A 17,684-nucleotide genomic window follows, 5' to 3' on the forward strand; every position below is an offset into this window, starting at 1 on the left:
TTCGTAGTTTCTTCATAGACCAACATGTATACTGTATCAACATTTCGCCGGGTGAAATTCCATAATCAAATTTCTTGCTCACCCATGCACCGGTAACTACCCTAGTCTGATCAAGTACATTGATCAAGCGTACATAAATACACAGATTTAGCTAGTCTTGTATTTAAAAGAAATTATTCATAGCTTCTTATAGACTACTCCGATAGATTATCGGAGGACCAAGCAACATTTCAGTGAAATTCCAAAGTCAAATTTTTCTTTCAATAACTCCATACAAACCTTTGTAAAATTTGACCCCCTTCCAATCATTAATCGTAAAATTTGACCCCCTAAAAAAACTGTTTCATAAAAGTCAACCCCCTGATTTCCACCGACCCTCCCCCCCCTGTAAAAAACGAATGCTCCCTTACACGCCAGAATTTCATACTGTTATGGTATAATAGCAATAAATCACACCCAGAGACGGTATACCACTCGATTTTGACCAGTTCACTTCATATATGTCGTGAACTGGTCAAAATCTCGTGGCATACCGTTGCTGGTTGTACTTTATTGCTTATAGGCTAAATAACCCTAAATTTTGTCCCTTTGTAAGTGGGAAAAGGTCGTTGAACTTGGCAATACATGTAGGCACAGACTGTGTCGCACCGATTTGGTTTCAGGGCTTCAATTTTCTGGGACTGAAGGACTGCCTGCCGAGTATCAAATAATTTTACATGTATAATCTGCCGTACGCTACGGTATCCGTTACGTACTGACGTGTTGTTGTTCGAGCCCCATGTTTTAACCTTTACCCCGTCCCACAATGCATCACGTTCAGTTTAGTCACCTGACAGATCACAGCGACTTGAATATTCGAGTGCCCATACTGCAAGGAAGAGTAGCTTGCACGGACTAAATTGTGTCGTAAATTGTTTTGGATGAGCTGAAAGTTTGAGTTCAACGTAATGCTACCATTGCGAATCGTAAGTTTAAAAGGGAGCAATATCCATACGGCCACAATCATGAAACATATTCGGCCGCTGTGGAGGTGTCAGGAGCTAGTTGCACTTCAAGTAAGCGTTTGGGGTCGTCGATCGTTCTCACATTGTAGACAAGCGCCTCTCATGCAACAGATTAACGTCCGTAAAGAAGTGATCCGTTTCGACCCCGAAATTCCTATTGAAAGGGCTACTACTCCACCGGCATCATGGTAAGTGTTGTCTACAGCAATAATCTATTCCGCTGTGCGTTTATCAAGTCTATGTGGCAGGTTTTGCTGAAGTTCCATAGTGTCTCTACTACCTCCATGGTGTAATCTATTTGTGAGCTTTACAGCGCTGTAATACCGCCTACACAGTATCGAATCAACGGTGTGAACCAGTTCTGAAAACCGTCTAATGGCAGTACCTGATCAAATACATGTAGTAGCACCCATAACCATTCTAGATCAGAAGTCGTTCTGCATGGCAGGGCTGTGTGTTACCGGCGTTATACGGCCTTCCACCACAGCCCTGCAGACTGATATAGTCAGCCAGTGGTGGGAGGCCGTATAACGCCGGCAACACACAGCCCTGCCATGCAGAGCTAGATCAGAAGGTGCAGATAACATCACCAGCCTCCAATGAAGTACATGTACATGTATCACACTCGCTACGATTAATGTTACATTTACACTTGCATAATTACAAATGATGATGTTTCACCAGAAGACCACATTTTGCAGAAGCACGGTCTTATGCAGCTCTGCATAGTAGGGCTGTGTGTTACCAGCGTTAGTTACCGTGGTGGGAGGCCGTGTAACGCCGGTAACACACAGCCCTGCCATGCAGAGCTAGGCCTTATGGAAAATAAATCAAAATGTACACTCTATGGAGTTGCAGCCAGTTAATTATTTTTTAATGAAATAGAGAGCATGCGTGCAGCAACATGGAAGTATTGAAAGTTGTATGGCGTACATGTAGCTGATTGGCTGTTTTGAAATATTCCGTAGTGAGTGTTGATGATATACAGCCAATCAACAGTCAATAAGTTATATGAGATGTTACATGTACCATTACTAGAATTAAAAAGAGGGCAATGAAATGAAGAACTTGTAACAGAAAACCCTCAATTTATGGATGTAAGAATTCAAATTTAAAATTAAAGCTGCAAGCAGCGTTGGCGGGGCCCAAGCGATTAACATGGTGTCCAATTCTTGCACTGATTACATTATGTGCAAAATTTTAGCTTCTAAACAGTCAAGTTCTTGTAAAGAAGAATTTTGAACATCATCTCATATTTGTCTGTTTCATGCAAAATACGATATGGGGACAAAACCATGTGACCGATCCAATTGCCTTTCACAAACTTGAAAGAGCTCTCACTAAGAATGACAAAAGTGGAATTTCACTTCCATCAGTGTTTTAGTTCTGGAGAAGAAGATTTTTAGAGATAAATTGCGATTTTCACGAAATCAAATATGGCGTCTTAAACTGAGCACGGTGACCTACCAAAAATTTGTTTCAAAAGTACAAGACATATATGAATTAGATGCTACTCAAAATTGACAATACTGGAAGGTTAAAATATTCCATCAAATGAATGTATTCATCTCTGAAATTTAGGCCGTAATAATTGCAAATTTGGTTAAAAAATAAATAATTCCATTTAGTCATATATTTTTTCATTTCATCTTTACTGTTCAAAGTTTTACTTTTGTATAATTTTATGACAAGACTGTGAAAATTTAGAAAATCAAGCATGGTGACCCCATCTTTTGTCTTTAATATTTGATTATTCTCATATGCCAGAATTCAAAATTTCCATGTGTTCTTCCTTGTGTTGCTCTCTGGCCTGATCTTGTTTAGGTAATGTTTCACTATCATGAGCCTCATTTGACACAAACTCTTCTTCAACTACCATGTATATCAGAGTCAGAGCTATCTCTGTCACTGCTCACGTATGCAGTAACAGTGACACTACAGTAGCAGGGCGGTATCTGATAGTGACAGTTGCCAATAGGCAGTAGCTGTATTAACTTTGATAATTTTGACAATATTTTTGTTCAGTTTATTATACAACTGTGTTCTTGTTCTACTCTCAACAGCATGTTGAACTGTCCAGTATTCAGCTTGCTAGCACAGCCTGTGTATGTGTACCATGCATCAGTGCTGACAACTGACTGTCAGTCTGGACTCTAATTAAACTATCACCTAATACATATTTATATATACAGGCTTTGTCGACAAACTGAACATTGTGTGTTTGAGCTGCTGTAAGGAGACCGAAAGAAATTGTAGTTGATATATTGGATAGAGAATGCAAACATCATCAACGGTTGCAGCTTCTGCCCTGTTACTAGGCTAAAGTTTGATTTTTTTATGACAATCACACATGTTTAGATTTTTCGAGATAAAAGTCATGGAATGTGACAAAATGGTTGTACATTCTGTTAAATTATTACTAACATTACAACATTTGAATGACATAAAGATGGTATTCATTTTTCATTAAATTACCTACAAAAAACTTGGAATCGGAAAATGTAAAACATAAAAGGACCACTAAATTTTCAAGTGCCCCCCTACAGGTAGAGCAAAATTTTCAAGCTCCATGAATTTAGCAAGCGATGCTCGGACAGCGCACGGCGTATCGATGACACTTGGGTCAGGGGTCATGATCAAAAACGTCAGTGCGTATTCACGGCCAGCTTGAATCATGCCACGGATCGCGGAAATCACGGATCATAAATCCAAATGTTCATGTCTATTACGTAAACAGAACCCTAAATATAAAAACACATGTTTTGATATGGAATAACATCTTTTTGTTTCACTGACGATCAAGTTAAATGCTCAAATATCGCGACAAGACTTGGGCATTTGCACGACATGAATGTGGAAGTACGTCGACTCGGCAGATGAGCGAGCTTCTTCTCTGAAAACCTGTTTACGATATCACGTCACAGTACACTGAAAATTCTTGCGAATTCATCATTAAGGAAGCCATTCACACAAGTTTCTAACGTCAGTAGGGATATTTGCTTGTTGGCAGCAATACACCACCAACATTTCGCCGTTCAGGAGTGCCTTACTCGCTCTACGTTGTTAAAAAAGCCGTATGCTTTTGCCGTGACCTAACTTTCCAAATTCACGGTAGACTTCCGCAAAAGTCGTTGGAGATTTTTTTCAATATATCATGCATGGCGGAAACCGCAATTATCCATAATCACACAGGCACCTACAGCCAAACACGGATTTCCAAACTTATCCGTAACTTGAACAGCCTCTTCGAAACAGTTCAGTGACTCCAACCTGTTTGGTGGGTCAACGATCACATCAGAATGATCGACACCCGTTGCACTGATACGTTAGAAATTTTCTTATGATTTCGTGTTTCCTTGGCTGCCGCCTTTAGTAAAACTTGTCATGTTGTCGACAACTCTGGTGCGTTCTCGCACTGGTCTATCACCGGCTGTTAGGGGGAGGACACAGCGACATTGCACTTTTATATGATCCGATAGTTACGGCTAATAGACTATACAATGTCGAAGTTAGATTGGCTCGGCTAGATCTATTAGGTGGTGAAATCTCCGATATAGGATATTTACCTGCGATTAAACAGAATCTAGTATCGCCTAGTGTCGAAGTCAGAGTCAGTCCTTGGGAGTCGGGTTAGACCAGAACAGTAAGGTGGGGAAATCTTCGATATATATCGGATATTTACCCGCGATTTGACAAAATCTAGTACCGGTATCGTCCAGTATCGAAGTTAGAGTAAGTCCTTGGAAGTCGGGTTTGACCAGAACTGTAAGGTGGTGTAATCTCCGATATATATCGGATATTTACCCACGATTTGACGGAATCTAGCATCGTCTAGTGTCGATATAAGAGTCCCCAAATCACCGATAAATATCTGGTAAATATCGGCGATTTCACAAACCTTGCGTGCCGGGGCACAGGGCAAGTCATTCTAGTGTCGTCTACTATCGATATACAGTCCCCAAATTGCCTACAAACATGGAATAAATATCGGCGATTTCACAGATCTGGCGTACCGAAGCACAGGGCAAGTCATTCTACTATCATCTAGTATCGATATTAAAGTCCCCAAATTGCCGATAAATATCGGGTAAATATCACAGATTTCACAGATCCGGCGTACCAAGGCACAGGGCAAGTCATTCTAGTATCGTCTAGTATCGATATTAGAGTCCCCAAATCGCTGATAAATATCGGGTAAATTTCGGCGATTTCACAGACCCAATGGCAGAAAGCAATTACAGTGAAATACGATCAAGCTACAGAACTTCATAAAACAAGGTGTTGTTTTAATCGATGTGTATCAGCGATTTTTACGACATAAACAGCTGGGCTTGATGTGGTCTTGTTTACATCTTTAATCAGCTACATGCTCTCAGTTACATGTACATAACGCACAAGGGCCACTCCATGCATGTCTGATAGATAATCATAAACAAATCACCACACCTTGCAATGTCATGTATCTTTCTTTTATATTTGTGATGAATAAGTGAGCGTGCATTCAGACACCTACATATAAAATTAGCCGAATAGCTTCATTTATGATCCTTGACACTCACATATCAGCTGTGCGTAGACCCCAGTAATTGTGCCCTGGCAGGACATTGTCCCGCTCTTATTCAGTTAATCACAGCAGTCGGCCACCCCTTAAAGCTAGTGGCACACTCCTCTAAGTACTTCTGTGGCAGTATACTTGACAATGTCACCTGGCGTACAAAAGCTTGTCGCCAAGTTGCCTTACACAAGGGGCCGAGATTAGGGTTCGTGTGACTGCTAGCTGAATTTGACAGCGGGCATTGCAGTCTGTTGTGCCGTCTTTGACTTTCAAGTGTACAATATAACATACAGTGTACATCACTGATCGATCTTCTGACTGACGAGGTTAAACTGCAGCCTTATGAACATTGAGGCGACTTAACCGATCCAAATGCCTTTCGCAAACTTGAAAGTGCTCGTACTGAGAAAGACATGAGTAAAATGTCAGTTGAATCTGTGTGTTGGTTTTTGAGAAGAAGATTTTTAACCCACCCTTTCCTTCCCCCATAGACTTAGAGGTTAAAGACCCCCTAGGAACTGAATTAATTTGCATTTACAACATAAATATGACATTGATTTAATAAATTGATTATAACTTTGTTTTAATGACTACAATGCTTACCCCTACAGGTGATGTTAGTTGAACATGACATAGAAAATGTATCAATTCTTTCCATATGCAAATTGGTCACTTGTTATGCAAATTAGGACACATCAATCATTGGCTACATAACTAGATTCCTGTTGAAAGAAGACATTTGCCAGAAATAAAATGGTTATTTACTCACCAAAAGTCTGATTTCTTTGTGTTATATATCTATACTGTCTATTCTATCTATTCTAATGCTTTTTCCTTTTCCTGGCTAATTCCCTGCCTGCACATTTCGGGTCATCAAAGCTATAATCCTGCATGTAGTGATAGCGATGAAAGCATGGAACAGGGCACATCCTTACTTTACACACCCCACATATGTATTTAGTATCTTTCCTCTGCTTATGAACCTGACATTTTGACTGAGTTTCCACTAATGCTGGAGCATGTTGGAGTTTACGGTCTAACCTGACATCAGTATTCTGACTAAGTGACTTCCTGCCTGGTCTCTTCACATATGATCGCCCAGCAATTAGCTGTTCACAAAGCTGGCCACGGAAGACTCGAAGGGTTGGGGGCTTATTCGGATTTGCTTTCTTGAACAGAATGTATGAGTTGATGACACACACTTCAAGTATGTACCAAAATATCTGCAAGTACCATGTCAGCCCTTTCATGTGACGTTTGTACGATGACAGACGCTGATCAGCAAGGTCAACGCCTCCCATATACTTGTTGTATCTCTCAACAAGTATAGGACGTTGCACTTCCTGACGCTCCCACCTGCCATGAACTTTGACTGCTCTCAGAACAGGGTTACTATCTCCAGTGACGGGCAGAGTTGTAAGAACATTGACTATCCTAGAATCTTTCCAAGCTACTGCTGTTAGTTTCCCTTTCTGCCAGTGAACAAACTGTCCGCGACTTAGACGTTTGACATCTGCACTAGCTGGTTTCATTTCTGACGGAAGTCCCTTCCTATTCGGCCTTACTGTTCCACAAGCTAAAATCTTCCTACTCTTAAGGTTTTCAAATAAAGTTGGACTGGTATAATAGTTATCGCAATACAGCTCATATCCCTTATCAAAGTAGGGCTGCATTAAACTCATCACTACCCTGTCTGTCACAGATTCCTCAGTAGTTTGCTGCAATTCTCTGCCTTGGTATACTTTCAAATTCAAAACATATCCAGAAGTCGCCTCGGCTACATTGAAAACTTTGATGCCCCACTTCGTCGGTTTATTTTTTATGTATTGTCTAAACGATAATCTGCCCTTGAATTTAATCATACTCTCATCGAGGGAAAGCTGTCTTTCTGGCGAATACAGTTCCCGGAACTTTGGCAACACGCTGTCAATAACCGGTTTTATTTTCTGCAGTTTATCGTATCTACGGTCATTTCTGTCGGTTGGGATGGCTTCGTTATCGACAAAATGAATGTATCGCAAAATTTGACAGTACAAATCGCGTGGCATATGATTTCCGAAGGCTGGAGTATTAGTTAGCCAATATTCTGACCAATATTCTCTGAACGAACCTTTCTTGTCGACTAAACCCATCGCTAGCGTAAGACCGAGAAAGACCTCAAGCTGATCTACGGTCATATTTGTCCATTCTGACTTCCGGTTTCCCGGATCGCGACGTTTCTGTTCGGCGTAACGATTAGTTTCAGTAACGATGTAGCCCATAAGCTCAGGGGTGAACAGACAATCAAAGACATCTTTTGCCGATTTACCTGAAAAATCTTTCTTTATTCGAGAAGGTTCCGTGAAATTAACATCGTCATGTTCTTCGATCGAGCGACTCCATTGTAAGTCTTCACTGCTGTCAGAATTCTCAGCCGAGTCGTCGTCACTTTGAGTGTCTATTTCAAAGTCCGATCCTACCTCATTATCGGAATCCCGCCGTAATCGCGGCAACCTAGCTAATGGAATGTCGTCCTCATAGTCAGATTCCGTGAAACCCATAAATTCAGTCTCAGAATCGGATGATGATTCAAAAATATCGGCAATTCTATGTCCTAGAGCGATGTCGTCATCACCAGTCGCCATTTTTAAACAGTTCATTCATAAATTTCGCCAAAACGAGTTTGAAATTCCCACGGTCGGTGACACACGATAGCGGGCAAACAGGAAACTGCGTATCATTATGGAGGTGGCGTGATTCCCTAGCCAATGGTATTAATTAGACCCCCCTATAGCGGCAATTGGCGCTAAAAACAAGGTTAAAGGTTACAAACGTACGTTATACGTATATATACGTCTACCGGCAGCAACGGGAACCGGAAGTGAGGCGTATTTATACGCCCTCCGGCGGCAAAGGGTTAATGATTAAATTGCGATTTTCGCTATATCAAATACGGCGAACAAACCTTCTGACTGACCCAAACGCCTTTCGGAAATTAAAAAGAACTACCACTAGGGATTATGAGTGTAAAATTTTAGTTCAATCTGTGTATTGGTTCTGGAGGAGAATGTTTTTAAAGATTAAATTACGAGTTTTGCAAAATCAAATACGGCAGCCAAACCATGTGACCGATCCAAACGCCTTTCGCAAACTTGAAAGAGATCACACTTTAGATGATATACATAAAATTTCAATTGAATCTGTGTGTTTGTTCTGGAGTAGACAATTTTTAAGAGTAAATTACGATTTTTGCAAAATTCAATATGGCGGCAAAACCAGGTGACCTATCCAAATGCCTTTCACAAACTTGAAAGAGATAACACTATAGATGATGCATGTACAATTTCTGTCGATTCGGTATGTTTGTTCTACAGAAGAAGATTTTTAAAGATGAAATTACGATTTTCGCAAAATCCAATATGGCGGCCACACCACGTGACCGATCGAAATGTGTTTTTTGCAAACTTGAAAGAGATCACTGTAAGGATGACATGAGTAAAATTTGAGCTTAATCGGTGTTGTGGTTCTGGAGAAGAATATTTTTAAAGATTAAATAACGATTTTTTGCAAAATCCAATATGGCGGCCAAACCACGTGACCGATCCAAACGCCTTTTGCAAACTTGAAAGAGATCACACTTTAGATGATAGATGTAAAATTTTAGTTCAATCGGTGAATCGGTTCTTGAGAAGAAGATTTTTAAAGATTAAATTGTGATTTCACAAAATCCAATATGGCGGCCAAACCACGTGACCGATCAAAATGCTTTTTGCAAACTTGACAGAGATCACTGTTAGAATGACATGAGTAAAATTTCAGCTTAATTGGTGTTTTTGTTCTGGAGGAGAAGATTTTTAAAGATTAAATTACGATTTTTGCAAAATCCAATATGGCGTCCAAACCACTTGACTGATCGAAACGCATTTTGCAACTTGAAAGAGATCACACTTCAGATGATATATTTAAAATTTTAGGTCAATCAGTGAATCGGTTCTTGAGAAGAAGATTTTAAAGATTAAATTGTGATTTCACAAAATCCAATATGGCGGCCAAACCACGTGACCGATCAAAATGCTTTTTGCAAACTTTAAAGAGATCACTGTAAGGATGACATGAGTAAAGTTTGAGCTAAATTGGTGTTTTGGTTCTGGAGAAGAAGATTTTTAAAGATTAAATGAGTATTTTAGAATATCCAATATGGCGGCCAAGGTCACGTGACCGCATGCGATTTTATTTACAAATTTTCAGACCTTAGGTCATGCTTGCTATACAAAAAATTTCAAATCGACTAGACCCCTAGGTCTTCTAGAGAAGCCATCTTTAGGTTTTTGGAAAATCCAATATGGCCGCCAGGTCACGTGACCAATCAAAATTTCAAGGGTCAGGTGCACGAGTACTTATTGGCTCCTATTAGCCCTGCAAGTTTGAGAAGTTTTCGTTCAGCCGTTCGAGAGATCTAGGTGAGCAAAGAAAGGGCAGAAGAAGAAGAAGAGGAAGTCAGTAGAACTTGAGCAATAACAATAGGGTCCCAGCCGGTCGGCTTGGGCCCCTAATCAGCTCTCAACAGGAGGCAGTATGTGGCCTGATTGTTGTTGTTGACAAGTGAATTCTGGTCTACTAGTACTAGAATTCAATTGTAGACAAAAACAGTGCATTTTAATGATATAGATGCTGTGTTGATAAGCTAAAGGCTTAGTGTTTGAAGGCTTCTGTGATTAAAACAAGAACTTTCAATGGACTTACAGCAAACATTATCATATTATTATTAAATATCATCTAAGTTTACAGTTGAGTGGATATGATTTTTGATATTTTTCACAAATTCACAGGGTTTACTACACCAAGTTATGTTTTAGCTATTGACCAAAAATATTGTTTGAGTCAGTGACAGTTACTCCTGGTAAAAGTCAAAGTTCAATGCCGTAAGAATACTTCACTGTATGTTAGGTAAAAAATAATTGTATTTGCGATGACCCAACCTACATGTACATGTACTTTTACCCCAAGCTTTTTTAATTTTGCATTTTTTATCAGTCACACACCCCATTAAAAATTTTAAAAAATCAAAAAGGTTCCTGATGGACCTGCACTTATCCCGTTTCCTGAAGGCACATCAATAGAAAGAAATAAAGTTTTTTCACCCTTGTCTATACCATGAAGGGAGTCCCCTAAGCAGAGTCTACATGCACATGAAAAGTGTTGTTGCAAACTTTTTGATGTTGGGCTGCATTTTGCTCTAGATTGACTGAACTGTATAAGGGCTACATGTAGCTTACTGCTACAGCTAATATTCTCTGATTCGGACTGTGGCAACTTTGGTTTTGATCATCGCTTGGAGGAGTACAGCTGTAAATGACAGGCTGAGGGGCCCTGGATAATAAAAACATTCATATGGCAAATGAAGCTCGTCGCATTTAGGAGCAGGTGGCATAGCTACATTTACTGTCAATTTTTGTACACAAATTCACATGTACTGTACATGTATGCCACTGCTGCACCTTTGAAAATGTGTATATTCACAGTACCTAATGGAATTACAACATGTTTTCAAATGGCTGCAGTTCAAAGACTTGTCATAAGTATAGACTCACAATAACCTCTTTCAACACTTTGTTCTACTCAGAGAAATGCAAACCAATTGGTCGTCAGATTTTCTCACTTCCAAACTTGTATTGAGGAGAAGATAAAGCAGCGTGAAGTCAAATGTAATGACTTTCATTTGTACATGTATTCATTATCTATTGTCCCTCAATACATGTACATCACAGTCATATAGAATCAGATATCCATGAAAATAGTTGCAGCTTCACAATCAAGAACATGGAGATATGAAAAAAGTGATTACATTGTGATTTTCATGACTTTATTACTCCCCACCCCAAAATAATTACCCAAAATGCCATTCTCTACTTTGTTTTGCATCCTTTGAGATGATCTCATTCTCAATCAGTATTCGTTTTGATATGATTGTTAGAGTATCGTCATTTCCACTTTTGCAGATATTTTGTTAAAGTTTATAAAGACTTCCTGTCACAGATACATGTAGTTTCAACCCTATATGTGTGACCTTCGACATGATGAATGATAGAGCTACATGTAAGACTGTGGACCACTCCCACATTCTATGAATTTGTCCATGTCTTTGCTACTGCATTGCTTCAAATGACTAAACCAAACGATGACTCGTGAATTTCATTGCATCTACTTACAGGTACACAGAGCCAGATCTGTTAAAACTTGAGAAAAATACAGTGTTCAGGAATAACTGGGTTGCTGTTGGCAGGTTAGATCAAGTTGCTACTCCAGGACAATTCTTTGAAGGTAAGAACTATAAGAGTGTTAGCAAGCACCATTGCATGTGTACAATACATACAAGTGCATACATGTAAGCTGTGCTGAGTTTGCTGTAATTGTGAATACACTATTCTGCATAACTTATAATTGAAAAGGAATGGATACATGCAAATGCTGTTGCACAACTCACTGATATTCTACACATCTACATGTATGGACCTGCAAATACATAGACCTTAACCGGCATTCCCATTCCTTTAAAAAGGACCACAAGCACCATTGATAGCAGTAGATTTTGGGCAAAACCATTGTGGGAAAAGGGTTAAAGTGTAGTTGATATTTTGGTATTTGACCTTTGACCACTGAATCTGTTGACCCAATTAAATATTGTTGATGGCTGTCTGAGCCTATCCCCAAAAATATATATAAAATTGCCATTACTACTAGTCTCATTTTTATTTACAAGTTAAAGATTGTCAATGTTTACTGATACTCTGAGCATGTAAGCAACAAAACTCCATTTGCTGAGAAAAATCTGTTGACAACAGGAGGAAAACACTACAACAGCTGCAATGTACAATAGAGTACAGTGCATATGGAATTATCTGTACAAAATCATTCAGAGACAGAAACAATACATGAAAACAAACAAGAATGTCCTGGAAAACAAAAAGTAATTATTAAAGTGAAAAAACACTTGACGTCTTTGATCTTCCCTTGAGACTGTTTCTCTGTTGTACGTACAGTAACATGTGTGAGTAATCTTTATCTTAACAAACTCTGCGCTTCTTGATCAACTCACAATAATGCGGTTTGTTGGGAATCCTCTTTCTATTCATCCCTGCCATGAAATCAAGACCATTTCATTCAAGTAACGGTTTGAGGTGAAGGTGACTCAATGGTTCATGTAAAGCTTTAAAATCTAACACTTTGTACGACTCCTTCACTACAGACAAAGGTTTGTCTGTTGATGTTGCCAGCTGAGCACATGTAGGTTGCAAAGGTACATCACAGTCCTCGTGGAGGGTCTTTCGGTACATCTAAATAGGTTGAAGTGTTGAGAAATAATTGCACTCATCATTGTTCATCGCAAACTTGGAACATGAAGCACAAAACTCATCACTGTTTGATCAAGTTGATTATATTTGCAATTTTTGAGAGACAGTATTTCATACATGTATGGCACATTGACTGAAAGCGGTTCTATTGGGCTTTGATAATTTTGTGTGAGAATTTTATTAATATCATGTAAATTTGTTTTTGTTCATTCAGGACAGTTTGCAGATGAGTCATTTATTGTGTGCAGAGATGACAACCAGAAACTCCGAGCATTTTTCAACGTTTGTCGTCATCATGCAATGCCAGTGGCAAAGGGTGAAGGCAAACTGACCCATTTTGAATGTCCATACCACGGTTGGACCTACGCTTTGGATGGCAGGCTGACCAAGGCTAGGAAACTCAGGGGAATCCAGGACTTCAAGGCTAAAGACTTTGGACTCATTCCAATGCCAGTGACCTCTTGGGGTCCTCTGGTGTTAGTTCGCTTAGTACCTGGCCAAGAGGATGCACACACGGAAATTGAACATCTGAAACCTATCACTGAGATGTTGACCGAATCTGGATACGTTCCAGAGAAGTATGGATTTGTCCGAAGAAAAACGTACCCAATTAAGAGTAACTGGAAGGTTATTGTTGATAACTTCATCGACGGTGGTTACCATATCGATTTTGCACATAAACAATTTACTTCAAGTTTCTATGATTTCAGTACCATGAAGATGATCCACGCCAATGAGGATTTTTCAACTCAGACTGTGGATGTCAAAGCTGACAATGAATATGCTGTTGAGAGAGTGGGAAAATGGCCAACATACACACACATCTATCCAAACTTCATGGTCAGTCGATATGGTCCCTGGTTTGAAACCAATATCGTTGTACCAAAGGGGCATGACACTGCTGACTTCGTCTACGATTTCTTCCTTGAAAACTCTCTGATTAATAAATTCTCTGACAAAGAACTGGAAGATTACGTCGATGACAGCATCGCACCAGCAAGTCAGGTCCAGTCGGAGGACACAGACTTGTGTGAAGGCGTGCAAGCCGGGATGAATTCCATTGCCTATGATGTCGGAAGATATGCACCGAGAATAGAATTTCCCCAGCATCTATTCCACGTCAAACTTGGGAAAGATCTGAGAAGTTATTTTGAAAAAAGCTCAGAGACTTGAAACATTTCTTCCATGTTCTTCTTGTGCTCGTGAAGTGAATCTGCTTTCCCCTAGGAATCATGGTTCACAATGGACTGATGGAATATTTTCAAATTCGGTGAACTTCGGCCTCAAATGGTGTAGTTTCATGTGATTTGACATCATCCATTTAATTCTCATCACATACGGTAGAAGGATTAATTTCTTGGGATTTCTACACTAACAGAATTACATTTACTGTTCTTCTTTAATTGTTTTGAAATTGAACTTGAAATGTTTTTGAGATTCCAATCCATAGACAGAAAATGGCTTTCAGTGAAATTCAACCTGAGTTTTTCAACAAGAGTGTTTGAAATTATTCTGACGATTTCCTAACAGTGAGTCAAAAGCATATACTTGTAGAGTTGTTGAATTTCTATGTATATGAGATATTTTTTGCAAAAAAAGAAAAAACTTACCTGCAATACTTCAAATGTGTTGAATAGATATGGTGAGAACAGTCCGGTGTAAAGTGATAAAATAATAACCAATTCAAATATTTCAGCATTACAAGCACTCAGTTTTTCTAGGTTATTTTGAAGCTTCACATTCAGCTTCATTTTCAGTAGCAAACCAGTGAAATTATTCATTATGCATACATGTAGAGTAGATCAAGGGCAATGACATTCTACACCTACAGGTACATGTACTCAGAATCAGTGCACAGAGTGTACATGTACATGAAATCTTCAAGTTGTTGTGACCACTGTCAAGGTGTGGTGTACCTGTTAGTTTCCAATGATTTTTCTTATAGAGTACAATTGACTTGAAGGGCTGATATACAGGGCAATCATGTCACTAAGATCCTGGGTACCACATTTTCATATTGCTTCATATGTTTACAATGTATATGATTCACACATGGAAAGGGACAGTCAAATGTTTGAAATGGACTGTCATGTGCTAATTGTGGTAACCCAACATCACCCGATGTCTCATCGTTAGCTGATGAAATTTTACTAGGCTAGGGCTTTTTACTTGTAGTATCTACTGTTATTTCAGTTCATTCAATTCAATACAGGTCTCAGAATACACACAGTCTTTTGTTTCTCTCTCTAACCAAATGCTCCAGTGTTTCCGTACATATTTTTGATAGGTCTACTCCTAGGCAAACTTTCCACACACATATATAGTCAAGTGATTTCAAAGATATTCCTAAGACAACACTGTTTCTCAAGCTACATGTATGATTACAGTAAAAAATTGGCCGACCAGTGGGAAATAAAACACTTGCAAATCGCAGAGACTAATTGCAATTTGCAAGTGTTTTATTTCCCGCTGGTCAGTCAGTATTTTACTGTATTTGTTTGAACTTGTTGCAGTTTTTATCCTCTGCCTTTTAGTTTTAACAAGTATTGTATCTCCCGCTGGTCAGCCAATATTTTACTGTATTCATTTTTGCTTGCTGCAGTTTTATCCCTCTTTTGAGGTCATTTGTACTTTTTACATGTATGGTTGCCCAAATCATTCTTATTCTTCATTTCAACAAACTTTGACAGATAAAATTGTAAGCCACATATATGTATAATAATTTCCATGGTTAAGTGAAGTTGTCAACCCCTTTTGTGACATGTACCATTTGTCAGCATGGCAGGTATATTTTTGTGTGATTTTCTGTGTTTTGGGCCATGCATTTAATATAAATATATAATTACACAGCAGTCTCTCATAATGCTCCCTGGCAATCAATGTAAAAACCAACAAATTTGAATGAAAATACCCATCAACATGTTAAGGTATCTTGTATCAGTTTTCAAGGCCTTTGGATTTCTAATATCATAAAAAAGATGCAATATTTTAATTTAAGTATCGTGTAGATATTTTCTTGAATGCCGTTGAATAGAAAGAAATTGTGTAGTTGTAGATTGTGAAAAACTATCATAGCTTGATGCTAATGTATGTTAGATGGTACAGCTAAACAGTATTTTTATCCCGTTGTACCATGCAAAGGTGTGGCTTGTGTCAGCATATTTTACTTGGAGCTTAATATCCACCGAAACTTGGGTTGACTCTGTAAACTACATACGTTACTTGAGACCGTGAGTGATATGATGTTCATAAGTTTCATGTTGATTCATTCTGTTACAACACAGACAACAAAAATGTGGTGGGTTATTTCCTCAAAACTGTTTCAGTGCTTTGAAATTGTTCATCATATTCTATGGCAAGATGGAAAAATCCTTTGAACTGTAACAACTTGACCAATAAAAAGATATAACCCCACAACTGTGAGATTAACATCTCAACCTGACAAACACAGTGTACATAGGCATGTACAGTATGAACAAATACTAGAGTTAATATTGTAAATAAAGGCCAGTCATTGTAATTTTGACATGTGTTAGCGGGGACAGAGATGGCCTGACTTAATTTTTTGCCTTCATCAAAGCTCACCATAAAATCACTTCTTTACTTGTAATATTTTCAAAATATCTGGTCTTGGCCCATAATCATTACTCATTCGCAAACAAATAGTCTATGCAAATGATTTTCAGAGTACCAAGTCATATTTTGATATGTTTACCTTTTTAATTCTTTACCCAGCGAATCAATAAATATGTGGTAATAAAAGTCACAAACCGAGTACTCTGACCTTATCTAGCAATGTCTGGTCATAAAGACCCAGAGAGCACAAATGTCTGTATTCAAGTATTTTCATGTTTGGCGAGTGGATGCATGTAGCCTTGCTGAAGGTATGAGTTAACCTTGTTAAAAAAGTGTACACACAACCTTGATACCATGGCAGCTAAAGGGGATTTCCTGGGGCTCTTGTTAGCACGCTGTCCCTTACAGTATGGACTCCCTAGGTTATTGGCAATTTGTATAAATTGCACTGTCCTCTTCTCTTGGCTTTAGCCACCATTTACCATAGATGCAAGTAGTAAAAAAGTCTGGAACTCTTCAATGCCCATTATAAATGATGTTACCGTTCACATTTTCCCTTTGTCTATTTTTTCATCCTTCACAAAAAGATGCCTTGGAAATAATTGTCTTGAAATGTAAATCTACAATTATGACTTTCAGTTCTTTTTGCACTTCTACAACTTGTTAGGCACATCTTAAAACTCTTGGAGTAAGAAATGTTTTCAGCACCTTTGGTAAGAAATATTTTCAGAGTCTCAATTTTTTTTTGAAAATTCGAAAATTTCATATTTTCCATAGGATGAACACTGGTATGTTGGCCATCTTTAATTTTAAGTGTCATTAAATATTTGTTTTTGTTTCTCTAGTACTAAATTTTGCATAGTGACCCAAATTTTATTCTTGATTGGTAGGGAGCCTTCAGGAAATACATGGGTGGGTCTGGAAAATTCCGTGTGCAACTGTACTGTAAAATGTGACCCTCCCCTATCCTCCTGTCTAAAATGTGACCTCCCCCTGTCCGACATTCTAAAACTTGACACCCCCCCCCCCCCTGACTACTGCAGTATTCTCCCTGGGACTGAAACAGTATTAGCTAACTTACATAACAATTGGTTTATTTGTTATTTAAATTAGGGACAAATTACGGGAGGGGTGGTGTTTTGCGAGGAATTCGCAATTTACCAAGCAAGAATTTTTGAAGGGACATGATATTTCATGCATTTGAGGGAAGTAAGTATT

At 38.8% G+C, this 17,684-nt stretch overlaps 1 protein-coding gene across 1 annotated transcript; it reads left to right on the forward strand.

Annotated features, from left to right (window-relative positions):
- Positions 1 to 820: 820 nt before the first annotated feature.
- On the forward strand, positions 821 to 16,660 carry LOC139134841 (uncharacterized). The gene is made up of 3 exons (XM_070701901.1): positions 821 to 1,192; positions 11,750 to 11,859; positions 13,105 to 16,660. The coding sequence occupies exons 1-3, from the start codon at positions 948 to 950 to the stop codon at positions 14,061 to 14,063; spliced, it is 1,314 nt and encodes a 437-aa protein (XP_070558002.1). The 5' UTR covers positions 821 to 947; the 3' UTR covers positions 14,064 to 16,660.
- Positions 16,661 to 17,684: the final 1,024 nt, after the last annotated feature.

Source organism: Ptychodera flava, chromosome 6 (genome assembly GCF_041260155.1).
Source record: "Ptychodera flava strain L36383 chromosome 6, AS_Pfla_20210202, whole genome shotgun sequence".
NCBI classification, from domain to species: Eukaryota; Metazoa; Hemichordata; class Enteropneusta; family Ptychoderidae; genus Ptychodera; species Ptychodera flava.